At 41.0% G+C, this 27,323-nt stretch overlaps 1 protein-coding gene across 2 annotated transcripts; it reads right to left on the bottom strand.

Annotated features, from left to right (window-relative positions):
- Positions 1 to 3,849: 3,849 nt before the first annotated feature.
- Positions 3,850 to 26,927, bottom strand: RB195_026302 (uncharacterized protein; the record flags this gene model as incomplete). Of its 2 annotated transcripts, XM_064214795.1 has the most annotated exons (49): positions 3,850 to 3,945; positions 4,118 to 4,225; positions 4,275 to 4,423; positions 4,489 to 4,582; positions 4,640 to 4,686; positions 6,249 to 6,352; positions 6,473 to 6,594; positions 6,658 to 6,785; positions 6,886 to 6,966; positions 7,119 to 7,269; positions 7,329 to 7,514; positions 7,566 to 7,691; positions 7,768 to 7,869; positions 7,967 to 8,029; positions 8,103 to 8,282; positions 8,410 to 8,549; positions 8,610 to 8,723; positions 8,787 to 8,901; positions 12,918 to 13,028; positions 13,083 to 13,257; positions 13,351 to 13,492; positions 13,563 to 13,700; positions 13,876 to 14,068; positions 14,133 to 14,210; positions 14,505 to 14,617; positions 14,689 to 14,887; positions 14,942 to 15,025; positions 17,003 to 17,077; positions 17,195 to 17,335; positions 17,417 to 17,698; positions 17,766 to 17,834; positions 18,027 to 18,179; positions 18,266 to 18,322; positions 18,423 to 18,491; positions 18,554 to 18,622; positions 18,685 to 18,807; positions 18,895 to 18,987; positions 19,060 to 19,165; positions 19,231 to 19,364; positions 19,422 to 19,499; positions 19,614 to 19,736; positions 19,807 to 19,903; positions 20,025 to 20,160; positions 20,891 to 21,000; positions 21,070 to 21,167; positions 21,236 to 21,361; positions 21,902 to 22,012; positions 26,698 to 26,783; positions 26,843 to 26,927. In XM_064214795.1, 49 exons carry the CDS (start codon positions 26,925 to 26,927, stop codon positions 3,850 to 3,852), a joined length of 5,760 nt encoding a protein of 1,919 aa, XP_064070675.1. The 2 variants fall into 2 exon arrangements, with proteins under 2 accessions (XP_064070675.1, XP_064070676.1); XM_064214794.1 differs by lacking the exon at positions 21,902 to 22,012 and having other exon boundaries at positions 4,489 to 4,686; positions 6,658 to 6,798; positions 6,905 to 6,966.
- Between the last annotated feature and the right edge of the window lie 396 nt (positions 26,928 to 27,323).

Below are 27,323 nucleotides of genomic sequence, written 5' to 3'. Positions count from 1 at the left end.
GCTCGACATTACGTATACGAATTTTTTAATGTATATATATATATATATATATATATATATATATATATATATATATATATATATATATATATATGCATATATATCTACATCAGACCACGTGAACGTGTGTTGGCTGGTATCATAAAGAAAAAGAGAAACGGTGCGATGGAAACCACCGAAATCCGACTGACCATTTCATTTGTCCTGGGCGCTTCCTTCAAGTTGTCTTAAGTTACAATATATCCTGAAGGTGAAATCTCATCGTTGACGACATCACCATCAGGACAAAAGTCGAGCTCTCCATTGCTGCTGGTAGATTAGCTTGCACTGGATGATGGTAGCGAGTACCGCAGGCATCCGAAAGATTTCGTAGTGAGCAAAACATAGGAATTGCTAAAAGAGGTAACGATATCCCTATTATTCGAAATACGTAGAAGGAAAACCCACCATCTTCGTTCAACCTTCGTTGTTCCACTTTCCGTAGCTAGGTTTACGCAGCTTTCCCAGAAAGGGAGCATTTCAGGCTGACTCCGACGTTCAAGTCACTACTGACCATGTTTGGAGCACTTCGACTATGTTACGTAAGAGAGTGTACACCTATAACAACAAATATCCTCACACAGACAAACGTATGTATAATAGGGTCAAAATGGTATGAAGGACGGTGCCGTTGCGTTAGCAGCTGCGCACGAAGCGGCGGTGGAGCGCAGCGGTAAGGATCCAAGAAGGACCTTTACTAGCACCAACTAGCACCATCCATCGCTGCATTTTGCGATTGTCCCTCGCCGATTCCAACCGCCATCTCTATCGCGCTGCTTCACTCGCAGCCACTTACGCAACTGCACCGTGTTTCATGTCGTTTTGACCCAACTGTATGCTTCCAATCTTTATCGTCACTTAAGCGGACAGACATGTCTCTATGCACAGCCGTGGCAATCTCCCGCTCTAACGGTCATGGTCGACGAAGGCGCGCCGCCACGCATCTGTGTTACCCAATGATCTATGGTCAGGAGAATAGGTATGGATACCGGCACTCCTTTTTCCATGTGGCTTTCGTTGATTGATCAGACCATTATATAACGAATATAATGTGAACAACGAAAACACGTCCAAATTATATCAATGCCAAAAAATGCAATCAAAGAACAAAACATATGAAAAACCGTGAATGTTTGAGGTCCTGGAAAGCTACTTACTTACGACCAATAGTTTGGAAGAAAACCAGCCTGTCAGGTCGCAGTGATCACCTACCGGAGCGCTACATTTGACACATCTTGGATGTGCTAAATTACAACTTTTAGTAGAATGGTGAGCCTGTAATGTCAACAAATAAAAATATTTGACAGAAATGGCAACGAAGTGAAAAGGTATTATTGTTATTATTTTAGTAGGAAGTAATTGCACTCAGAGGAAGAAAAGTGAAAAAGAAAACGCTGTTTATTGAACATCCGACAAAGCGCAGCAAATTTCTAGAACAAAATACCCTTGTTGTGATCGAGCCCTGTACATGACTAGCAATGTACGATGGCATGTAAGCAAAATAAAAAAAAAGACGTAGAGATTGAACTAGTATGAAACGCAGTTCTATACATAGATTTTAAAATCCCTAAGCTTGACAATTTGTCATCACCAAAATGCACCGAAAACGTGGAATATGCTTGCATATCCTAAACGCGTAAGGAATAACATTGGGATGGATGAGATCTGTTCATGGAAGGAAAATCGATAACGATTTCAATTAAGCCGGTTTATGGAGGCTTGTGTGGATTGAACGATTAAATGATTCCTCAGGCTTAAAAACGTGTGGAGAAGTTAATGAAAAAGCGCGTTAAACCTGTTCCAATGGAGACCTCGTTACCAAAAGACGATCTACACAGTGTGTACCAAAATGATACCTTCATCTCAGAAAAAAAAAAACTCATGAGCACAGTTTTTTTGTACTCTTAGGGGGTAATTCATACGGTCACGCGCCAAGTGATCAGCCGTATATGAAGGGCTATGATATATCATGTCACATATCAAGTTTTGTCTGACACCTATTCCGATTTTACAGCGTAAAGAAAAGCTTTCTTCTTTTCCAGCGCGCTGGAAAAATAGCATCAGTTCAAATTTCTTAGTCGTTGACAGCTTTTCTTTTTTTTAGCTTTGTTTCTCCTCCTAAGTATTCTTACAAAATTTCTACCTCCTTTAAGAAAATGGAGTGAAACCGAGGACCCAACAATTGTGCAAAAAACTAACTTAAGACTTTCAGAAAAAAAAAAAACTGAATTCAACGATGTGAGGCAAAGTTGCAGAAAAAAATGAGTCAAAATCCAGGTGTCGACAACTTTGTGTGAAGGAATTTCCCAACCGTGCGAAATTTCTGTAAGGACATAGGATAACAGGATCCAGCGCGATACACACGAAGAAAGTCGACCGAAAAGTCGTAAGATAATTTTGAAAAAATGAATGAGCCGAAGTCCATAGATGCCTTATGTCACATTAGCCTTATACAGGCACTATTGGGCTTTGAGGGTAATTTTCATTTAACACCTTTTAATTGCCGTTAGAGTTCTTCCCTGCATAGATTAAAACAAGTGTATCTCCATCCGATAAGAAGGCTCCCTAGATCATTACACATCGAAATTCAACGTTCCTTGAAAAAATATCTTGGTTTTTTTTCACGTGTGCCATGCCTATGATACTTTAACATGCCATACCCCTCAGAATTAAATCTCATCTTTTGTCTGAAAACGTGTTTTCAAAATTGATCAGTCCCATATCTGCTGCTGGTTTTTCACCTTCATCTACATGGCACTGTAAGGCAAGAAGTATCCACCTCTTGATTACCCAAGTTTGACGAATTTAATACCTTCACATCGCAATGATTGGGGCATTAGGCTCCTCTTTTGTGTGTATCATCTTTACGTCACTGATGGAATGTGAGGCAGCTGGTGTGACTCTATTATCTCTTCCTACTAGACGTTTTCAAATGACATGATATGAAAAAGTACTTTCAAAAAGGACCGTAGATGGTGGATCTGTGATGATCTAGATCAATACCTTATGAGAAGACAGCGTTTGATCCTATCGACACAAAAAAAGAAGCACAATTGCTACCAAAAATGTTCAGTCATTACCCACTATCATTTCTTCAAAATCCAAAAACATTGCAAAACCTGCTTAACGTCTGCGCAAAATAATGTACTTGCAGACCTCGATTAGTTTTTTCTTATTATCCGACGGTTTTTGCCCCACTTTTTTCGTGTAATGGCACGCTGATTCCTCTATTTAAGACTTTGCAAGGTTAGATTCTTCAATCCATAACCACTCACGCTGCACAAAAAGTTCTTGACTATTTTGGGATTTTGATTCTATTTCTTCGCAGTTCCCCGTTTTCATGTTCAATTTCTTTTTTTTTTTTAAAGAAGAGTCCTCGATTTCAGTCCGCTTTTACTGCGACATTTGAAATAAGGGTATCTTCTCAGTACGCAAAAAAGGATTCCCCAAAGAGAAAAGAAAAACTTTTCTTATGTGGTGAAACCGAAATCCTTGCCGACAAAACTTTCACTCCCTAACTTTCCGGCCAATCTGTTGGTTAACGATTCAGCCCTTTCAAGATTACCAAATCTTGTGATATCAGCCCCCTTCTGGGCGAGGTTATCCTTTGCTACGCACTGTATAAAAGACTGAGCGACTATTCAATTTTCTGGAAATTTGGACATGTACAGCTCATTAGGACCTAGAACATAAATGCATTATGCAACAGCACAAAGAAAGCACGCAATCGACAGCCGAAATATACAAGAAACGTGTGTGATAAACTACAACAGTTGAATGAAGAAAGAACGGACACATGATCTCAGCATCCTATTCTCTCAAGACCATCTCAATTTTTTCCTTCCAGGTTTCGGCCACCAGACGGCTTTCTGCCAACAGAGAATAAATACGCTTCCTTGTACGCAACTGAAACACTAGGCCTTTGGAAAATAAATGAAAGTTTCAAATACATCTGAGCCGCTACCTTCAACTTTATTTATCTTTTATATATATATATATTTATGAGCGTAAAAATTAAGCATTCATGAGCAGAAGTTCAATAACACATAATCAATTTGATTTCAATTGGGAAGATTACCTCGAGAATTGCTTTACTGCCACTATTTTCCACTTCTACACTACCAACGTCACATAGGTCGATGTAGCCGCGACACTCCATATCATGCTCCGACTCGTAATAGTACATCTAAACAGGTTAAAATACAAATGCGTACCACAATTCCTGATGCACTCACCTTGTGACTGTTTGCTTCGAGTTCAAACCACCGAGGTGCCCAAAGCTTAAATTTGGCACCTTTCTTGCTCAAATAACCTTGATGCAGTGGAGTTGTTCGTGAAGAAGAGACCAAGCCTTGACCTATTGTTAGTGTTCTGCCACCGTTCCCTTAAAAGGATAGATATGGCGAACATAAATGTGCTTCTGCAACTTGCACCTGCAAAGTTGCACACCTTCTCCAAAGTCACTCAGCATCGTTTCGCTTCTAGCCACCGTGTTTTGTTGGTCTGCATAAGATTTTAAAGGTGTGGGTGGTAGTGAATATTCCTGAATCATATGAGGTGCCATTGCCGTGCGAGAATCACATGGCCACGTAATATTCACGATACACTTGTCGTGCGCGATCACTCCGCACTGACGACATCTTTGACCTAGAATGATAATCACTATACTCCTTTAAAACAAAAGGTTCCTACTTCAGGCTGCGCACGTAACGAGAGAAATGCGTTCTATGTAGGTCGCGTTGCGTGGCGAGCCTTGTTTGTTGCTGTACTGCCACATTTGATCCTGGGTTCATCAAAGTGGGTTATAATGTACCACTCAAAGTGAACTCAAATTTAGTAGAGAAGTTAACAAAGGATAAACTGCAGCTGGTCCGCTTATCAATCGTGTTGCGAGTTATGCGTTCGATGGCAATTCAAGGTGTAAGATTTAAATGAGCATATTTTTCATCCAACAAAGATGTTTTTTTCATATGATCACTCAAAAACAGAGTTTCAAAGTTCTGGAAATAGAGGTAAAATTAGTGAAAGGTAGGCTACACGAGTTCCTAATAACGATGTTCACAAAAAAAATCTATGCAGTACATTTTCGCAAGATTGGTTTTCCTTGATGCTCTATGAGATGATGACGCTGAATTATTTAGTCGCACTACCGTAGCTGTACAACAAGGAAAAGTGCGAAAATTTGGAGTGAATTTTGAGTGCGCGTAATCATCTTATAAAAATTTAGTTGAGCAGAAGCTGAGAAACTCCCTACTTCTCTTTTGACTTTCAAAAGACTCACAAGGCCTCTAAGAACGGTAACTTAACGTATTTTATAGTGGGAACCTTTCTCTACATAACGCACCGTTGTAGCCATTCTAGAGGTTTCTTTTATTGGCATCAAGTTATAAATGTTTATTTCAACCAACCGAAGCCCGCGCCAGTCTTGCACTCATTCTCAAACAACTTCGGCGTTAATCCCTAAAATCAGCTCCAAATCCCACATGAATGTTGTGAAGTTAGTTTTTTATTCGTCTGTATTCACTTTTTGTTGCTGTTCATTACATCACTTTATTTCTATTTATCCATCAATTTTTGAGTTTATTTTTCGAACTTTATTGATTATATTTATTCTTAATTACACGGGGAACTATATTATGGAGAGCGGAGGGGAAAAGGGTACTTTTCGGGAAGATCGTATCCAAACTACATGTATAACCCTGACAATGAATTGCGGGGATTAGCCGAAGCATCATGTCACCGTTTTATCCTCTCAGACAAGACTCGTACCAGTTTATCCGAGGGATGGAATACTTTGGTGGCCCGAGAACGGTTTCGAACCATCGACCGCGCATTCGCAGCCCAGCCGCTTACCAGCAGCACTGCACCCGCCCTTAATAGAGTAGTTCCCAAGTTTTGCGGGATTATAAACTCGAAATGATCGGTAAATCTAAGCCGATAATTTAGCACATTGAGAATTTTCCAGCAAGCAAACATTCCCATACATAACAATATTTCGGAAATCTTACAAAATGTTTGTGCTGTGAATAGTTTGAACATCGGTGTTACTGACACTCTGTTAGCAGTGAACAACGAAAAGCTCCATACAATCGCCCTCCAAGGAAAATGATTCATGCTCCGTTAGTAGGAACATGAAGATATGCTAGGACTACATACAGAACAATCTAGAAAACCTAACAAAGAAAAGTTGAGAAGTGATCAGTATCTACCTGTGCGAACGACTGTTCCGTACAGCGGGAAATGACAGAGCGCGCATTCAGAAGACTGCGTTCCACTAGCGCCATAGTGTTCAAATATGTGATTTCGACTAACCCTGTAGAAGCACTATGTCAATACTAGATAAAATACCAAATGCAGCTTTAACTTGCAAAACATACGTCCTTCCAAATCATCAAGAGTCATAACCAACAAGAAAACGAATCTGTAAACTAACGTCTTCTGACTTGGGGCTGAACGACTCGTCACCCCTCTAAGTAGTACACGGAGTGCTGTCCTTTTCATCAGCACCCGTCTGATTTGCGACTCAAAGTTATGTATTTTCTCTTCCTTTTCCTGCTAAAATCGACAATAGCTGTAAACTTTCTTGCATGTTTAAAATTTCGTTAGAAAATAACCAACATAGTCATCCTCTTTAGTCAACATCCTTTCCTCTGCTGTCTGCCATGTTGCCAACCACCGGCCAATGCGCGGTTTATCAAGCGGATTGAGACGGTCATTGGTCGGAAAACACAGCGACATTGCTAGTACTAGATCCAGGGTCTTGAAAAACTACCTGTACGAGGAACGTAATGCCATCTTCCCTTCTTAGATCTTGACTGGCGATGATAGAGTCTATAATTCTTGCACCAGTGTTCCCAGTAATTACGCCTTCGCCAGAATGTGCAAACCGCTCCTCATCTCTTTCGACCAGCTCAGCTTCGGCAAGGTCTGCTCATAGAATTGGTTGCTATGCATGGATATAAGGTGTGCAAGTAATATATATACATATATATATATATATATATATATATATATATATATATATATATATATATATATATATATATATATATATGATATAAGATGTGCAAATGAATTACCAATGTCGTACGGCGAACCGTGACTGAGAGTTTCTTCTGAATAAAAGGTCCAAATGCGAAGTGCTGCAACAGAGCTTGCCGGAAGCACAACTCCTTGCCCCTCAGAGGAGTAAAAAAGATTGTGGAAAATGGTGTTACGGCACGTCTTCTCCTGAACAATTTTTTTTCCCTGAAAATACCTAGCTTACCGAACAGTTTAGTAATACTCACCTTTATGTACATCCAGATACATCCTCGATGTCCCTCACCCGTTTCAGGGACCAGCTGCTCAAGATGAACACGTTCAGACTCGCAGTCAAGCAGGAACGTTCGGAAAAAGGCAGATTGGCTATGATAAGCAAGGAAGCGGAGATAGAAATCGTTAATTTCGAATGCGCCAGGGAACTGAGCTAGTAACTAAAAAAAGTGGAATAACAAAGTACATAAGCAGTCACAAAGGGCTCAAACCTGGTGAACTGCATCGAGAAATATGAGGAAAACGGGAGTTATTCCACTATTTTGGGAAGAAATTGTATGATTTGCACGATGTGAGAATCGATGCCCAAAAGCTAACCATTCTTTCTCGATAAGAACCTTAAAACTGGAGAATTTCATCAGTAATGTCTTAGACAGAACTACATAACTATAAAAGAATTGCTGAACCGCTCACTTGAAAGCCATCAATTGTTCGATAATAAGGATCGAGCATAAGTTGAGCCAGTGAAACTAGTTGGCACGTAGCATCCCATCCTTCTTCAATACATAATGCCACCTAGATACATAACTATGAGTGGCAAATGACTGAAGTAGTTGGATAAAAAAAAATTGATTAGAGACAGTGCGCTGGAAGGGGCGAAAGTAAAACAAACCGAGGAGTTCTGCATGTTAACCACGCTAGCAATAGAGGTCGAAAGCGACAGAAGATTTGATACCTCAAGAAATAAGCAAAATTTCATCAATGATAGAAATGTCATCAGCAACAAATGTAAAGAAACAAATATGCACCATCTGCAGCCACTCTGACTCCTCCAAAGACCGATAAAAAGTGGATGACGAAGAAGAAGAATCCATGAAAGGAACACTGGGACGCATAACGCGAAGCAATTTTTTGAAAGATATCTTCATTTGGTGTGTGGTAGGGAAGGAAATGGGGACGAATTCCATATTCTTATCGCCACGGAAAATCTTTAAATTAGGATATTGTAGATGTACTAAATAAAGAAATGTCGGACCAACAACATTTAAGAAAACCATCCAAAGAAAATCGCAAATAGAAAATTTTGAGATTATATTCGAATCAGAGAAACTTTACCTTGGAATGACCTTTCTCCACGAGAATATAGAGATTTCTGCGCGTCAGGCTCCCAAGCGCATGTTGCAACGTCTTTTGGGATTGCCGCTCGCCATATGATGATGCCATGGTCCAAGGAATCGCCGGATTTACTAGGGAACCTGTACGAAATCCATTTTTTTTTCATTTCGAGAGAAGTGAAGATCAAACAATTCATCAACCTCTTGATCCCGGTTTTCCTCCGCTACTTCGGATGGAAGTGGCATAATGCCGTCCAAAATCTGATCCTTGATTCCTCCGACGTGCATCCGGAGTACCAGTAGTTACCGACATTCCTGGAGGAGTGAATGTGCTTGCAATAGAATGTTATCGAGACGAACTGGTTCACTTAAAGTTACCATCAGCAGTAAGGAGACTATCAATAGTGAGTAAGCTGCTCAGGCTTCCAGTTGTCCCACCTAAATCACCGTTTCCTGAAGGCGAAGCATTCGCAAGACGAGCCAAATAATGCTCCTAAAAACGAATCATCAGGGTCACGTTACAAGAAATAACATCCAGATTGTGAAAGACTGTGTTGTTGACCAAAAAGTCTCTAAGCAAGTCGCTATTATTTTCTTACGAGATTAACCGTCTTTTCTGTCTGTATTAAACTGTGGCCGGATTTGCACAGCACGTACTACTTCATCCATTTGTAACACTTAAAGGTAATGTATCACGAAATTGACGTAGCGAGGAAACCTGATGAAAAATAGATAGTTCGGAGTGTAGATTACGAATATGAGAGTGGTCCCCCAATCCCTCGTAATCGTACTGAAACGGCGCTTATTCCTTCGATGTACACGAAAACGCGCCACTGTTATGCATGCGAGCGTCCACGGGAGAGCGGTCGAGAGTCAGTGAAGTCTGTTCAGCAGTCTGTTCATTTAAGAGCAATAAATAAGCTGCTGAGGGAAGTGGAGCGTTCTAACGTACGCCCTAGAGAAGGCAGTTTTTTCCCAAAAGTAAGATTAGTGAGAGCGGGAGGAGGGGGGTAGCTAAGTTGGTTAGAGGTCCCGCTGCTTGCACGATCGATCGGAGGTTCGAATCTGCCGTAGTGCTCATCAAGCCTTTCATCCTTCCGAGGTCGATAAACCGGTATCAGACTTGTCTGAGAGGATAAAAACACTGACTTGACAGTGTTTTGTTATAATGTGCCTGCGAGTCTTTTAGATGGAACCTTTATTTGCCTGACGTTTCGGCTTTTTCACCGTCTTCAGAGGCCTGAAGTCGGCGAAAAAGCCGAAACAAAGAACTGACTTGACACATCGACTAGCCCCCGCTAGTCATTGTGTAGGCAGGTCACACGTTCGTAAACCTCAAACTATTCCGAATTGAAGTGAACGTGGTGGCGCATCTCACGCGGATTTACTAACGCCATAAACTCTATTTTAAACTTTAAAAGTAGTGGAAATTGAGCTGGGAGACGCTTATATTCGTAATGTAGACCTCGAGCTCTCTATTTTTCAACAGATTTCTACCCTATTTCAAATTCGTGAGACGCTATCTTTAAAAGCACGAACCTACAAGGAAAGTCACGAGTATTTTTCGTAAACGCACTAGAACTTGTAAAGACTGGAGGTCAATGGACCATGATTTTACAAAGATATAGTTTTATACGCCACAGATTACCCAATTTTGTCAGATATATTTTGTCTATATTGTGTACTTAAGCCGGTGCCGCGTATGCAAGTCTCGTCGTTACATGCACGCGGTTGGCCTCGTGTCTACTGGATAAAATCAGGCACGTTTTCGGATCGTAGGAGCTACATAAGCTGCACTCTCATAAGACGAAGGCTTCCCGTACATCCCCGAAAAGGTGCTGCTCCACCGAAAACCAAAGCCCGAGTGCAGGAAACAAGCAGCAGATACTGAACCAACATCAACGTTGATAGTTACACAGTCTAATGCGATGATGGTGGTAGGAGAAAAGTTGCATGATAGCTGTGAGTAACGACTACAATAGAAGAATACGGGTCAATGTCATCTAAATACACCTTTGTTCGACTGTGAGATCTTAGAGGACTCAAACTTTGGACTGTTAGTGCCCACGCAACTGCGAAGCTTGTTGAAAGATATGGACACATTCTCTGATGAAGTCAACATCTCGATATTAAGTCCAAGATCTCCATTCAGCACGGAAACACTGATAGAATTGATGCAAATCCAAGATGGACTCCAAGAACAATTCGATATGCGTGGAAAATGATATTACTCAATGGAGTACTCTCATAACGATTATGGGCTGTTCAACCTTTGGTAACATACAGACACCATCAATGATTCTCATTTCAAGAGAAATTATCAATTTCACGTCCTAACAAGGAACATCCTCAATCGTGCATTTCAAAGTCCAGAGCTAGGAAGAACGACTCATTGACTGTGAATGTCCTCCAGTCATCGGGTCATGAGCTTGAAGGCGGCATTAGGAGAAATTTTCGACGATCGATTCTCTCCACTAGCAGATAGGTTGCAGGATGTAGTCTGCAAGCATCACGAACAAACTAAGAAAAATCGTTGCGCAAACTGTGATTCCTGAACACCGTCTACAAATTCAGGAGGCAGGGACATGAGATTACGCAGATTTCACGCCTCATCGATCTTATGGGTTAAAAAGTTACCAACTGCCCCCTCGAATCTAACACACATCTAGAAACGGAAAGAACCCAACATAAAAAATTCCTCCGAAAGCTACCATTCGAAGAGTTGGAGGGATTTTACCTCAACCGAAGACCAAAATGATCAAAATGAACAAGAGTGCAGCAAATGGTCCCGTCAACAAGCGTGGATTATCAGATTGAATGCCACACACGTTTCCGCGTAACTCCCAATTCGCGAGAATGGAGTTCCCGAGGTAGACAGGTAGACTGATGTCACTCATGACTATACTTAGGATTGCGGAAAAATTGTATCATATCTCCTTATGGAGGATGTCTTTCTAACGCGCTTCGAAGTGAAGAAATTCCAGGAAATTTCGTCAACCTAGCTAAGAACATAAACTGAGAAACAAGTGGAGTAACAAAAAATGGAGGGAGGACCGTTCTGGTTCCACATTGCCATGAATGGGATTATGGAAGCAACGGACGAATAGCATCCCACTCATATCCTTTTAGCACCATCAGGCTGTGGTTTAGTTTACCCCGTGTATGCCGCATGTTATGTAATATTGAAAAGCAGGATGAAGAAACAACATATGAACCTTACATCGAAAGTTGCTACAGCATCTAGGACTTTGCCATTACCTAGATAAGTGTAAGCAAATGTAGTTCTCCACAAAACCTTCAATGGGAAGTAAGGTGGGGGATAATGGATAGGATCTATGCAAGAATCCTACCATCTAGGCCGTAAGCTGAACAAGAGCGACAGAAACTAGATAGATATTCAGGAAAAACAAAATCCAGTGAACATGTGCTAAAGTTCGACATTTACCTCCTCAAGGAGGTCTATGTTCGACTTCAACCATAAACGAAGCTTAGCTGCAGATATATCTGTCCTCTACACGATATACAAATCATATAAGATGGCAGTACCACATACAGTAACAGTGGAACACGACAATATTGAAGAGAAACTGGTTTTTGGCTAGTAATGGCTACTTCTGCACTATCACGATTGATTTTATCTAGAAGTGAAGATACTGTGTCGACTCTTTAACGTATCTGCGAGCACCGACGTTTGCTTTCTCGCCCATTTTATGAGATCAGTTGATTCCTTGTTCAAAATGTTTTGAAGATACTATCCAAGTTGAGAAAGGTACAGTTCGGACAAGGGGCTAAGTTTCGCGTATAGATTTGGAACGGAAAAGAACGGACTTGTTCCACGTGACTTTTACTGAAGACAGATCTAGTTGGCCTCACCAATATTCAAGGACAACACCTGCACAACAATCGCGTAAAGCAATAATATCAATCTACCAATTAAAGGCATCACCCCATGAATCTGATAAGGGATCGCAGATTATGGAAAGAATGGTGATTCCGTTCATTTCTTCCTGATCGCCGTGAAAAACGGCCCGGAAGATGCGGCGCTCTAGTGCGCTGTTTTCTACGAGTTCGATTGGAGCGCGCCAGCCTTGTGCACGCGCCGCATCTTCCGGACCGTTTTTTAGGTCAATTAGGAAGAAATGGACGGAATCACCTCCTCTCTATAATCTTCTATCCCGTGTAGGAATACTCCACCTGAAATCCGTATCATCTCAGATTCGTGGGGTGATGCCTTTAACCCAAACAAGTAAGTCACAAATACTAGGGTCAAAACGACATGAATGGCTTCTCTTGAAGCGGTGCGGTGGAGCGCAGTGGAACCCTAGCTGGCACCACCAATCGCTGCAGTTTGCCACGTTCCCAACTCTGTTCTGATTGCTGCCTCCACCGCACCGTTTCGAGTGCGTAATGCGCCGCCATTACACTCGTGATTCATGTCGTTTTGACCCGACTATATATTGTGTTGCGCTATTTTGCGTTTGCTCAACTGGGGCTACTAATGATTCTTACTTGGTATTCTGCACTATGCAATGGTCCTGGCTCCCCGCTATCCTTGGACACTAGCGTCATACGGCTTCCTCCTAGTGTTGATACCGATTCGCTACCATGGAGAATGTTTGCCTAGTATTAATTCACTTAAAATTGAATCGTAAGATCGAGAGAGGGCAGAATTACCTTCTTGAACTTCTGTACCACATTGTTTTGAGTTAGACCACTTCCTCTAATTAACAATGCTCCAGTTTCACTTGTCCACGTAATCACTGGCAATCGCCCATGTTTGAAGCCTTTAGCAATTTTGGGGAACGCATCATCGCCGACAGATGATGGTACTACGAAAGCGCAAGGGTAGCTGAAAATTCCCGCATTCTCTGAGAAACTAATGAATCAGCAAATGTCCGCAAACCAGGGTGCCCAAGAATTTTGCAAAAAAAAAAAAACGCACGTCTTCACCACATCATAGTGAGCATTTGTGTGCGTGATCCTAAAAATAGAGTCTATACCACGGAGATGCAGACGTTCGTAATCGCAGAGGTGGTGACGATGCATATCAGAACAGTTCATGGGGTTTATAATTTCCGGTATGTCTAAAGCTAGGAAGTATTGAGGTTGGAATAATTATCTAATACTAGTCTAGCAGCTAGAAAAGCAACTTGCCTGAAAGATCAAGATAATCACTATGGTTGGCGAATGTGTCATTTTTAGAAGGTTGTGTCGATGATTTCATAGCAGTATTAACAAGCGGTGATGCTGGCCACTTGTTGACCGAGTCCATACGTCGGCGGGTCACCGAGTCTAGATTTTAGATACATACTACTGCGCAGAGCTGGACCTATAGTTACATGTAAGAGGGAGTGGGATAAACAATAAACAAACAGGTACCACAAAACCAGGTAGGAGGAAACAAATAAAAATCAGGTCATTCGAACAAAGATTTGATAGTTTAATAAAAGTGTCTAAATAAACCAACTTTTCCCGGGAAAACGTGCGATGGTCTTCTTCAGCTCCCGGATTGTGCTGTATTTGGTTTTCGAACCGGTTGGTAGAGTTGAGGTGAGAAGATGACTAACAGTGTTGTACGCAAACAAGGTATGAGGTAGAACGTTTGGCCAACGCAGGGTCGATAGCGACTTAATGAAAGCTTCTACTTCGTCACCGCTTACCTAAAAGCACCACACGATTAACAAAATAGGATGTAAATCAAAAATATAACAAGTTTCGTGCCACCTCTTCATCGAACGCAACCTTGAGCAGTTGAAAACAAGAAGTCCTCATCTGGAGACCGTCGTGTAGCCCACTCGCTATCTTAGATGTATAACGTCAAGTCCATAGATGCGATAGTCGAAGCCGGTGCTCCGACCCCCTTCACTTTTAGACGGTTGGTGAAGAGATCTTCACACTTTTGGACGGTTGGCGAAAGGACCCCTCACTTTTGGACGGTTGGCGAAAGAAATCCCTCACTTTCGGACGGTTGGCGAAGGGATCCTCATCTCTTGAGGTGTACCCATGAGCCAGACCCCTTCACCTAAGAAAGGTCCGGCTCCTCCCTATCGCACTTACGGTCAAGTCTACATAGTGGGATGACTAAGCAAAACGCACCTTTGAAGAAATGCCATGTAGGTGCCCAGCAGCATGCAAAATTTGATCACCAATAGATTTCTCTTTTGTTAAAGTCATGATCGGTACAGACCGTACTACCACTGCATCAGTAACTAAATCAGAACTCATGGAAAAGTGTGACGTGAGCCTGCACTGCATTAGTCCATCAACTGAAGTCGCTTACGAAACGGATTTGTAGGTCGCCCTTTGAAGATGATACGATAGTTGGTGAGGAACAAGGCTCCCTCAGCAGGAACTAGATTCATATTATTCTCTGGACTCTCTACATGAGCAGGACGTCCTTCCGGAAGAAGCACGCAGCGCAAACCGCCGACTACAATGCGTTCACACGGTGTAAGTAAAGTAGGTGTAAGAAGTTTCGGCTGTAAAACAACAATTTAGCACAAATAAGTCTAGAAATGAAAGAATACGCAGACCTTCGGAGGTGGAGCAAGTTTTCTGCTTTCTGCATAAACTTGTTCGAGATTGTCAATATGAACAGCAACAAACCCAGGGATAACCTGCGTGAGTTGCTCAGTTAGTCGTGGGTCGAGCCCCGCAGCCGAACAGATACGATCGATCACTCGGGAAATCCATGTGACAACATAAAAACAAATATATTCATTATTAGGTAACATAAATCCACACAGCGCTTAGACTTCTTTTTGAACTCTGGCAAAGTGCATACAGTCATTTTTTCATTTTTCCTATCAGTGACATTTTTTTGGTTTTTTAGAACTTGGCACACCAATCTCGGGGCGTCTTCGCAGCTATAGGCAGGGTCAAGCGTGTGATGGGAATTTCTCATCGGGGGGTCGTTGAGGCAAGGGATCGCAAGGGAAGATGGTCCTAAGAGAAGTGCGATGGGCAGTAGTGAATGGGGGATAACAATAACATGACAACCAGGACAAAATATTACGTAATTTTAGATAATCACATACATTATAAAATAAACAATAAAAACAACAATACAAAACAATAAATATCATTAAATAATAACATAAAACACGAAATATTATATCTATTTTCAGGAGTAGGGCAGTGTGGAAACCGCAACACTTTGTTTTGAACATGGTCAAACAGTTGACAATGCGAAAATGGGACGACGCCGTTTCGTCACTCCGCCGAGTCAAATTTTTGCAAAAGAGTTAGAAACTTGAAACCACTTGTAAAAGATGAAGAATTAAATTCTATGTAGTTTTCAGCAGTTTACAAGTAGATCTATTGGAATTTAATGACAAAGAAAACTCAGATTCTGTGCACATTGTTAGTTCTGCGAGATCGCGAATAACTTCGTCATAAGAGGACCAGAAAATTTTTTTTAGGTAGTATTGCAGAGAAGGATTGCCCTACAAAACATTCATATCGCTGTTTTTTCCTACCTCCAAGTCTTTTTGAAATTTTGTTGGGACAAAGATGGAAAAATGGCATTTCTTCCATTTTTTTCTCATCAAAAATTTGGAAAAACTGCGAGGCCCTGGAAATGGAGTGATGTTGCATCTGATAGAGAAAATTCTCAGCTACAACCTACTGGAAGATGGTTTAAGTTACTCTAAGGTATTGAATTTTATTGAAGATCACACACTTTTCGGCGCGAGCAAAAATTGGAATTTTGGCATGTTTCTCGTTCGAGAAAAATGGGACAGCGTCTTGAAAACTCAGTCATATTTTCGGATAGGGGGACTAAGGAAATCCCTATGTGCAAGACTTCTCCTTTCCGGAGCATCTGGTTTTCTCAAAATTTACATGGGACAAATCCAAAAAAAGTCGGAAAATTTTGAATTTTGTCCCATCAAACTTCCAAAAAGACTAGGCGGTAGGAAAAAACAGCGATATGATTATTTTGTAGGGCAAACCTTCTCTGCAAAACTAAAAAAAAAATTTCGGGTCCTCTTATGACGGAGTTATTCGCGATTTCCCAGACCTAACAATGTGCACAGAATCTGAGCTTTTTTTTTTGTCATTCGATCCCAATAGATCCACTTCTAAACTGAGGAAAACTACATAGAATTTAATTCTTCATCTTTTACAAGTGGTTTCAAGTTTCTCTTTTGCAAAAATTTGCTGCTTTTTGATTGAGGCGAAACGTGAAATAAACCGGATGACTAAAATGGGTTTTCTTGATGCTTGGAGCTTCTCTTTCAAATCCCTAAAATTAAAGAAATCAAGCCATTCGGAGAAGTGGTAGGAATAGTTTTGTAGAGGAAAGAACGCTCTTTCGAATAAATGCATAAATTTTGCTAAAGTTAAAAAGATGGAATGAAAACAAACAAAACATAAAAACGGCGGAATCTATGTAACAACCCAACAGAAAACAAAGAGCATTGCGCTAGCAACACTAGGAATCCAAGCAAAGCAACAGAAATGAGCGTGTATAAAGTGCAGCGAAAATTTCTAAAGGAAAGAACAAACCATTACTTCTGAATGCAAGAGCCAGAATTAAAATGCAGTAGAAAGTATAGGAAATCAACGCTTATGGGAACTGAAGTGAAACATACCACGCTACCCAAATCCCCGTCGTTGACATTTTCGATGAAACCGGACTCTCCATCAGAACCAGATAATGAATCGGTCTGAGTAGAACTAATTTAACTTAAACTACACAAACTAGGCAAACCAGATAAGATTTGAAATTGGAAAACCACTTAAATCCAATAGCAATTTTGGAGAGTAAAAGAAAATGAACTAACTTCTCGAAACCCACGGGAGTTGCCACGTAATTCAAGATCGTTTTTATCTATTCTACGCAGTCGCGAAGCATCGAGCGGAACTCTCATGTAGATCATAAGGTTCACATAATGTTTTGCTTGACCATACACAATCGACTCCTCCTTGAACGTAAAAGAAGCAGAACCTATTGCCAGTGAATGCAGCATAAAAGGGGATGAAAAAAGATAGAAAATAGGGTTCACCTCTTCGCTACACTTGTTCAATTCCTCTTCACTGTAATCTGAAAGATTGCTAAGACGACTAGCTGATACCGCCATTGCAGTGGGTTGCTCAAGTAGGTTCCACATGTCGTACTTGCTTTTTCCAGACAACGGCATATCATTATCATGAGCTTTCCCATAATGTCTACGCATGAGTTCGTGGACATCATGGAAAAATGCCGCTTCCCAGAAACGTTGGTTACTCCATACAGAATGGTCTTGTACACAAGTGTAAGCGTATTGCTGAACACCTTGGGTGAGCCGCTGAAATCAGCGAAAATTTAGGCGAATAATGCAAGGGATCACTAGAAAATATCAGAACAGAACTGACCCTGCAGTACATGTTTCCCAAATGCAAGCATGCGTAGGCAATTCCATGTTCATCGTCATCAGATTCGTGCTGCAAACGATTTCGAGAGTTTCTAACAAGATCATATCCGCTACACGCTGATCACTCATTTTTACGTTACAAAGAACGAATTTGCCTGCGCTTTCGAGTGCACCGTACAGCTCCATAGCTTTCAAGAATTCTGAGCAAAACTCGCTTTGAAGTGTGGAAATGGTTACTTCTCTTAAAAATAGTGACCCCCACCTCAAGAGCACAGTTCAGAAGCCTAACAACCATCTCAAATTGGGCCGGGAGTAACATTGCCCTGGTAACAGGCACAGCAGCACTAGCAAGCTGTCGACAAAGAGCTACTCGAGCAGCAACGACACGTAGCGACAACTCAACTGCGCACATCATCTTAAAAATGGAGAGCAAGTTACAAAAAACCAGAACTCTTGTAGGAATACTTCCAAATAAGGCAAAGTCATCAAATAAAAGTTCACCTTCCTTGCCTCAGACAATCTATTGTCAAATATTGCATCTACACAAGCGCTGAGGACCTAAAATTGCAGTAAAAGTAAAATTGCAAATTGCATTTCCGAATAAAATTTGCCTAGATTAGAAACAATCTAAAATATACAAAAAAAGTTCATTACAGACCAGAAGTCGCCGACTATTCGCACCAATATGTTCTTCGCAGAAGTTCAGTTTCCCGGGAACCGGGACTTCCTACAAAACAAACGTACTGAAAAGAAAATTATTAGAACGAGGTAGTTTCCAGAGAAACCTACTCTTGGGTGTATGCGTCCTGGATCATCTAAGCACCAATGTGAACGATTTTGTTCAACGAGAGTGTTGATCTATTGAGAAAATACAGACGCTCAAAATCTTCAGAAATTGAATAAAAAATAAATATCTTTACTCTGTCGTTGCTCAAAGGTCGAAGAGTAGAGTGATCATGAGATATATGGTCACCATTGGAAATGGCCAAAGACGCTCTCTTCGCAAGAGTAGGTGTAGTTGTCATGATACTCTCCTGTTTTTCCTAAAAGTGAATGAAGAAGCCGCAAGGAATGGGAAGAAAAAGCCTAGACAGTGCACGAACAATACGCGAACTACACAAATAACTCACATTAACTAACAAAGAAGAGCTAATTTTCGATAGTCGTTGTTTCTCTTCGGATGCATCCATATCCTCTCTATCAACAGATGCTGTGCACACTACCTGAAAACCAGACAGAAGACACTCAAATAGAATAAGAAAACACCCACATACGCAACTAGAGAATTGCTTAACCTCATCAAAAATGTCACATTCTCTGAACGGCAATCCACGAGTGGCAACGAAAAGCTGGAACATTTGTCCTTCAAAGAGATCATGAAGAAGAGGGGATGACAAGTGCCTAAGCGAAACGGCTTTGATAATCTCCCAGTATAATCCGTCAGATAAAGAGAGACTCGTTGCTACCTCATCCCCATGAATGCGGCCTTATGGAAAACGATGAGCGGATGACGGTGGAGACGAACAAGTTCAAGACAAGTACGGTACCCATAAAGAAGTTCAGAGAAGAACAGTACAAAGCATGCGCGAATTTCCTTATCCTATAAGTTGGGCATTTTTATGGATTTTACGAAGTGAACAAATGGTTTTAAGCGGACTAGTAGTTGAGGCTCCAGCGGTGGAGGTAAAGCCGGCGGAACCGCAAGATCAGCTGTAGAGAGTTCAGGACTCAAGACCTGAAATTCAACTAGTTAGACAATGTGGCATACATTTTACGAACTGAGAATCGTTAGAATTCAGAACACGACTAAGCTTATGCTTTAAAAAAAAAAGGTACGTAAATTTCTCACCCATTGAAGCCTAATCACCAGGCGTTCCCGGAATGGAGGCGGAAGTTCGGCTAATTGGCTACTGACAGGTAGTCGTACTTCGCCCGTGTCCAAATCCACCATAACTGCATCGACATTTGGCAGCTGGAGGTTACCAGACAATAACCAAGTAGTACAGAACTTTCGAGCATACTATACATGAAAGTTTGCTTACTTTTCCTTTCACTTGGGAAAGTACCCCCATCAGATATGGAGTAGGACTTTCGAGATATTCCAACAACAACTCAGGCAGCACTGTTACAAATGTATACCTAACGAAATCACTGATGTTGAGAGGCAATAGAGAATGCACACTATCAGTGCAATGAGAAGCACTTGAAACTACACCTAAATCTGCTCTTAAACTAAATCTTGTAAATATTACGAACATACGTGTATTCGAACGGAAATATTATGGATTTGATAGCATAGGCAGAGTCTGAGAGACGTTGCTGTGATGAGCTATGTAATATGATCTTCGCATCACATAGAACGGCTCGTACCACGGTCAATAAATTATGAATTGAACCTGGAAGTAGAAGGAATGGTGAAAAAATGTGACCGCATCTTATTTTTACGTTCAAGACCGAGTTCGAGGAATTTTTGGATGTTGTGACCCTATCACTGAAAGATAGGATTCTAGATGTAATATGCAAGTATCACAGGGAAAAAACCGCCCACAAATCCAAGAATCGGATGCATCAGAAGCAACCCCATACATCCACGTGAGTAATGTAGTCCTTTCGCTAGATTTTATTTCAATTCTTGCGGATGCAGTGAGATTCTGTACCACTTGTACTGACGATACTGATTTCTGGATTTGAGATAGGTTTTTTTTCCTGCTGTGATACTTGCGAACTACGTCTTTATCTACTACTGGAGAAAAACCAACATCGAAAATTGTCTTGAATGCTCCCTTCAATTATTCTGAAAATAAAAGAGAATGTTTTCTACTTTTCAGAAACTACCAAAGCCATTCAAATACAATTCAGCAGTTATCTTAAGAGCTTTGACTAGATACTAGTCACACTTCTGTATTTCAAACAAGGTATCCACAAAATCTCAGGTCAATCCCACGCAATATCCAAAAGTGCGTATCAGTTACTTTTCTCAGGAGCATTCGCTGCACTGATGATCACTAAAAGCAATCAGTCGGAAGACTCTCATCACAAAACCAAAAAAGGTAGTTGTTTTGAAGGCACTTGATGCTGAGTTTGATGCGATTAAACAAAGCTATTCTGACATTCGTAAAAGCCAACCTAAACACCTAGCAAAGCGTGTAACACGATCGCCAGTCAGGGGTACCCGCCTTTGTAGAATGGGTTGAACCGAAACCCGCTCTCCTCCCATTGTGAAGCTAATTGGAGACCTTAAAAACACTGTGAATTAGAGCTAACAGTACAGTTGAAATAATAGTAAAAAAAAAACACGAACTGACCTGCCTATTAGCAGTATTTTACTGATTATTGTTGCAATCATCACTTCAGCCGCCGAAACATCATTTTGTATAGTAACGAAGATTCGATGAAGGCATGCCTTTATGAGTAGTAATATAGCGGTAGAATATTTGAGAAAATTGAAGGGAACAGTATGAAGCCACTTACTCGAAACAAATCGAAGTATGGATAACGTGAGAGTATCACGTATACTCGAGGAATGTACATAGAACTTGAGGGATGATATGAGTCGTCACAGTCTTCATCAGTGCCACCAACGCAGTGTTCATATACCTAGAACCAAACTTTTAACATGGATTTACATAAATAATACTACTACTACCATAAATAATACTACTACTTTGATGCTACATGTTGGCACTATCATGTAACCTAGAAAGAAGCTAAAATAAAGGATTTGAAGTGACACCAAGCACAAATAACTTGATCACTGCGCCAAAGAAGAAATTTTCCGTAGAAAAATAGAAAGTCCTTCTACAACTTTCATTCCTATGACAGCCTAAGAAGGAAACTTAGAAAACTAAATAAAAGAGGAGCAAAGGATTAACGATGACGAAATGGAGGAAGAAGGTCATCAAGTGTCAGATTACGATCCCATACTTCAATATACAAGACCATATATTATCTTATACCATCATATATACATGAGAACATAAATTTTAGTTTCCACCACGTGTAGCAGTTGTTTCAGGTTTTGTTACTCGACGCTTTGCGACAACACCATCGATGGCGTTCTAAGCAGGAAGTCTTGGAACAGCGCGCGACAATAGTTAGCAAGCTCAGAAGGAAAACCACTATATTTGTGATGATTACCTGCAAACAACAAGCATACTGATGAGCTCCCAATAAGTCCGTGAGCGTGCACACAAAAAATGTTGGTTCAAGTTGTTTATGCGCCAAGCTCCACCCATGTGGCACACAAAACTGAAACAGCAAGGAAGTATAGTTTTTAAAAGAGAGAAGGCGAAATAATTCTTTAAAAAAAACGGCTTTGCTATATCGCGAAATAGCGAAAGCATCTAATTGGTGAGAGCGTTGGTCGAGTCAAAATGGTCACCGTGATGATAGAATAGCCAACAATAAAATGCAAAGAATTGAACAGAGCGTCTGCGGAAATTTCCGAGGTTGAGATCCCCCCACCATTATGTCAGGCAGCCCGTACGCCGACCAATATGTCTATTAAAACATATCCGACAGAATCAAATCAGAACATCAATCAGAATAACCTACTGCCATTCCTTATCAACGCTGTGGCGAGGCTTTTCACCCATTATCTGTAACAGTGGAAAACCAGCAAGACCGCGCTGTTATGTAAGAAGGAAGGCCCATATGACATACATACAACATACATACGTACGTACATACATACATATACACACCGAGTCCGACTAATGCATGTATGCATATATTTCAACACCAAGTCACGAACAAGAGAACGTCGAAGATTTCTATAAGTAACTAGGAAAGTTCTACAGAGAAAAGCATACCTTCTACAAGCAGAGTCAAGCGGGCGTTGAGATTTTTCAACAGGGGGTCGCAAGAGGGGTGTCGGAGAATGAAGGGGGTTGTAAGGCTTGTCAGCAGAGGAGAAAAATGAAGAGAGCAGGGAGAAAAAGACGAGCAGATTGTCCATTTCAAATAAACTTATAAGAGATGCAAAATGTTAGGAAAATAGATGGCGTGAAGTATTTTTTTAAGATTTCGCTGGTATAATTTCACACCTTTTGGTCCGGAACTAGTTTGGCAGAATATCAAGTAAATGAAGGACATCCAGATCACGATAAATGAGAGGGGTCATGAGTACGAAGGTATGAAAAAGAGTGTAGATAATGCGTTCTGAACTAAGCCTTGTGGCCTTGCTTCTAAGTGAGTTGTTCTTTTTCTTAATTAGCTAAGAAAATGGAAAATATTGAGTATGAGAGGAGGAATCAAAGAGTGAGTATCCGGTACCAATTTATCGCCCAGCAGTAGTCGTTGGCACAACGTGATGTGTCGCCGCTTTTATTGCGACTGTCAGAGGTCAATCCTACACAGAAAAGGAAACTTTGCATTTATTGCGCGGGAGTTAAGAGGGAACATTTCTCATCTGACAGTGACGAATTTATTGTTATCATTCAAAAAAGCAATTTCGATACTGTTACTGAGCGAAAAAAAAAGACATCTACAGGAGCAACTAGGGATAAAATTAATACAAAGAAGGCTCCACGAGTTACTGAATATCGACGCTCAAAGTGAATTTCATGCAATGAAGCTGACTGTGGTCTGTAGAGGGAGATATCTTCTATATTTGTACAAAGCTTGGTGTTTCTAGCTTTCCTAGTCTTCCTGAAACCTAGTTGAGAAAAATCCCAAATCTTGCCTTAAATTTTCGAGTTTTTCTCAGCTAGCTTTTGAGAGGATCAGAACGCCTACAGAGACCGAAATTTGCAGTGATGAGTTTTCCTACATGCTCTATCAAAATATGGCATCGAATTTTCCAGCGCCGCTAAAGTAATTTCGCAACGGGAAAAACTGCGAGATCTCGAATTTTCAGCAACGCGTCAGAATCTGTATGACTTCAAACAGAGTCCAATAACTCCGCTCGTGGTTTATAAGTTAAATTAAATTACCATTTACTAAATTAGGACCAGTTTAACAGTAATTCCAATCAGGGCCTGGTTCTAATCGCTAAAATGACCTTCAAATAACACCTATATGCGATGAAAAGTGCTCTAAATACAGATTCAGAAAAACTGCCAGTGAAATGATCGTCTCAGTAATTTTTCTTTGGTTTCGCAAAAATCAAGATTCCGGCGAGGACTATCATTACTCTAATCACTGCCCATGAGGGAAATTGTGCGTAGAAAATAGAAAATAGTGAGGAAATGCTTTTAGAATGTGATCTGCGTCGGTATTAGTTGTTTTTCCATTTTGCAAAATTGGGAAAATTCCGGCGGGGATCGAACTCTCAACCGTTTGTAATTATTGTCAAAAGAAGAATTGTGTCCTCGAATAAAGACTGAGAGCTTCCTCATCTTTTCAGTTTATATGTGCACATATGTGTTGACTTACTTCTAGTCTTTACAGAGAGCTAACAGTGGCGTCTATATTATATTATATATTTTTATTTTACTTGCAGCACTTCATACTGATATCCAATATACAACTATTTATTGGCATTTGCTATATTATATTATTTGATTTATTTACTAATCGTCCAGTTTGTTTCTTTGGCTCTGTTTAATATAATTAATTTTCCATTGCTATGAGCGGCTATACTAGAAAAAACGAGATGAAGGGGTCGTTTCTGGAGGGTCTTCTATGGAGAGAGTCGTTTTCAGGAAGGTTTTTTTTTTCTCAGATACACGCTTCACCCTGCCGACAATCTCACTGCTACGATTTAAACATCAAAAGTGGCCCAGAAAAAAGTGAACTTAAGAACTTCACATCCCGATCCACGGCGAGAGTGGAATGAGCAGAGGGAGAAGATTTCTGAGTTTATCAAAGCGACTGCACTATTCGCAGGTGTTCTTAATTCCAAAAGTCCTGCTCTATGCGGGATTCATTCAGTGAAGTGTCACTACGGCAAAATAACAAAAGCGCCGCCAGTAAAATGTTCTGCTCAACGAATGCTACGATTATACAAAGGTTCTAACAGGAAATCAGATCATCGCTCCTTTCGGTAGAAGATTCTACTTCTCGCAGAGGAGAGACAAAATCGTAAACTTCTCAAAGTCTGTCTCGAAACCAGCGTTCACCAAAACCTGTTAGTTTGCCGGTCTTCACAAATATACCAGAATTGACAACGCTGTCAATGAACATGATAGGTATTAGTAGACACGCAACAAAAGAAGACCTCAAAAAGGGGAAGAGCAGCAGTACTGGGGAAAGCTGCAGAAGTGGGAAAGAGCACTCGCTACAGCCGTCGGAACTTCGTCAACCATGAAATGAATATGATAGAAGTGCGGAACCTAAAATGGAACAACCCCTGCATCGTACAAGAGTTGGGGAAAATGAGCCGCAATTTTTACTTCGATCACTTCAATAGCGACATCCCATTTGTCTCCTCATCATCTGAGAGAAAACGAATACGTCATTCCAAAGGATTGTACGACACCCGGTGACGCGGAAGCCTGCACTCATAAACACCCTGGCGAGGTTCTCACATGCTGCCTGTTGGAATGAAAGGTTAATATCAAGACTGTGTTGTTGTGTAGAAGGGGGGATCCGCATAACATCTGTAGCTATCGCCCACTCTGCCTGTCACTTACGAGTTTTTTTTTTTTCTTTTTAACAGAAACAAATGTCCTAAACAGAGTTGAAGAAACATTGCATGAAAGACACGGATGCAAAAAAGCAAGGTTGCGACAAAGATTCAGCATGTTGACCACAAAATATCGCGAGAGTAAAAAATGTTTTAGTGGTTTACTTTCATCGAATTAAAGAAGACTTTCTACTCAGCTTAGATGAAAATGGCCATGGAAGACGCCGACAAATAGAGCGTCGTGGTCAGTATATCAAAGTACTTCTTGTGTATGTTACTTCCTGTTCTGTGATCAAATCACCATAAATGGGAGGGGAAAGGTGCGAGGGCGCGATACTATCTTTTTCAGAACATTAATCACCACTCTTGAGAACGTAACAACAGTAACATAGTAGCAGAAGTTGACGGGCGGGAACTCCAATTACACCACCATTTTTACCTGATAATATCGTTATTGCTACTCCAAGAATCAACCAGGTGGAGTGAGCACTAGACTCTAGAATTTCCGATTTAAACATGGAAAACACTATGGAAAAAGGGTATCGATGCTTCATTCACGCTCAACGAAACGAATATGCCTGAATGCTCCAGCTATGTATGCCTAAATCCAGAAATGGAGATGGTGAACAATCTGACTTCTGAGCTTGACAAAGAGGACGAGCGACTTGCGAAACATACAAGCGCATCAAGGATACAGTGAAGAAAACTAAGGATACCTGTCTCCCTGCTCACCTCTCTAACACCACCATTCTTCCTTTGACAGTCGCTTCGGGAACCGGAGTACTTCGCATGCAGGAGGAAAATGCGGTCAGCATATTGAATGCTCCGTCGAAAGAGTGATACTAGTACAACACTATTTCACACAGGTGAAAAAGGAGATCCAAAGTTCTGTTTAACAACAACGGTCGAAGATAAAAGACGCTGCTGCACACCAGGAAAAGCGAAATAAGGTGGGCCGGACACGAGGTACGGTCCAACGACAACCATTAGACCAAGGTTGAGCGTGACAGCGTTACAAGCGGCAGAAAAGAGGGTACAGTAAGACCACTGATCCGATGGTCGGATTCTCTAGTTTTCTCCTCTAAGATTCTTCAACAAAAATTTCCTGCTCCAAGTGCCGCTAAGATAATGAGCCTGGGTGCCCTCGCATGTTTGCAGGACAAGTGGAAGTACCACTGGTGCCTTTTCCAACAAATCGAAGACTAACGGGAGCACAGGCTGCGGCGAAGGGCGAACGAGCAATATTGTCTCCAATTTCTTAACAAATGCGCGTAATATCCTCCGATGCTGTGCAGCATTATGAACCAAGTAACATTATTGTTACTTTAACAATGCGAAGCATAATGGAAGTAGGAGAGGAACTAACCATTGAGATACTATTTGGAAAAGGGACATCCGGCCATTCGACGGAAGGCAAACGTCGTGTAACAACACCAACGCTACTCCCGTGCCCTGAAAAACAAACATACTGAACCATACTGGGATGTTAATTTCAATAAGTCAATACCCACTAATCTGACTTTCGTCGAGTTGGAGTTCAACAAAGTAGTCGGCAAGACGTGGTGTGCACTGCCTCTCCACCTCACTTATGCTCATTATGTCTTCATGGAGAACTCTAAACGAGACGATCAGAATGAACAATCAAACAGCCGTGACACATCTTTATAAGAATGGAATCACTGCGCTTCAATAGGTACAGCAAATAGCAAATCGGATCGTTTTCGCGGTCACCGAGACGAGAGAAAAAGCACTATGCGAAAGTCAGGAAAACACTGAACGATCAATAATGGGACGATAGCCTGCACACTCCGAGGCGGGTTTGGTTCACAAGTAAAGCACAATTTAACATATTGGTATTCTTTGATTAAACATCGACAAGCCAATAACATTGATTTCTTGTACTTCCTGCTACATGAATAAGTTGGAAATAGTAAACACTGCTAGACAGTAATCGATGGATCTACCATCTACTATGTAACAGTAGTAATGTAC

The sequence above is a fragment of the Necator americanus genome, chromosome X (genome assembly GCF_031761385.1).
Source record: "Necator americanus strain Aroian chromosome X, whole genome shotgun sequence".
NCBI classification, from domain to species: Eukaryota; Metazoa; Nematoda; class Chromadorea; order Rhabditida; family Ancylostomatidae; genus Necator; species Necator americanus.
The sequence above is the reverse complement of the archived record's forward strand: the minus strand, read 5'-3'. Positions and strand labels throughout refer to the sequence as shown.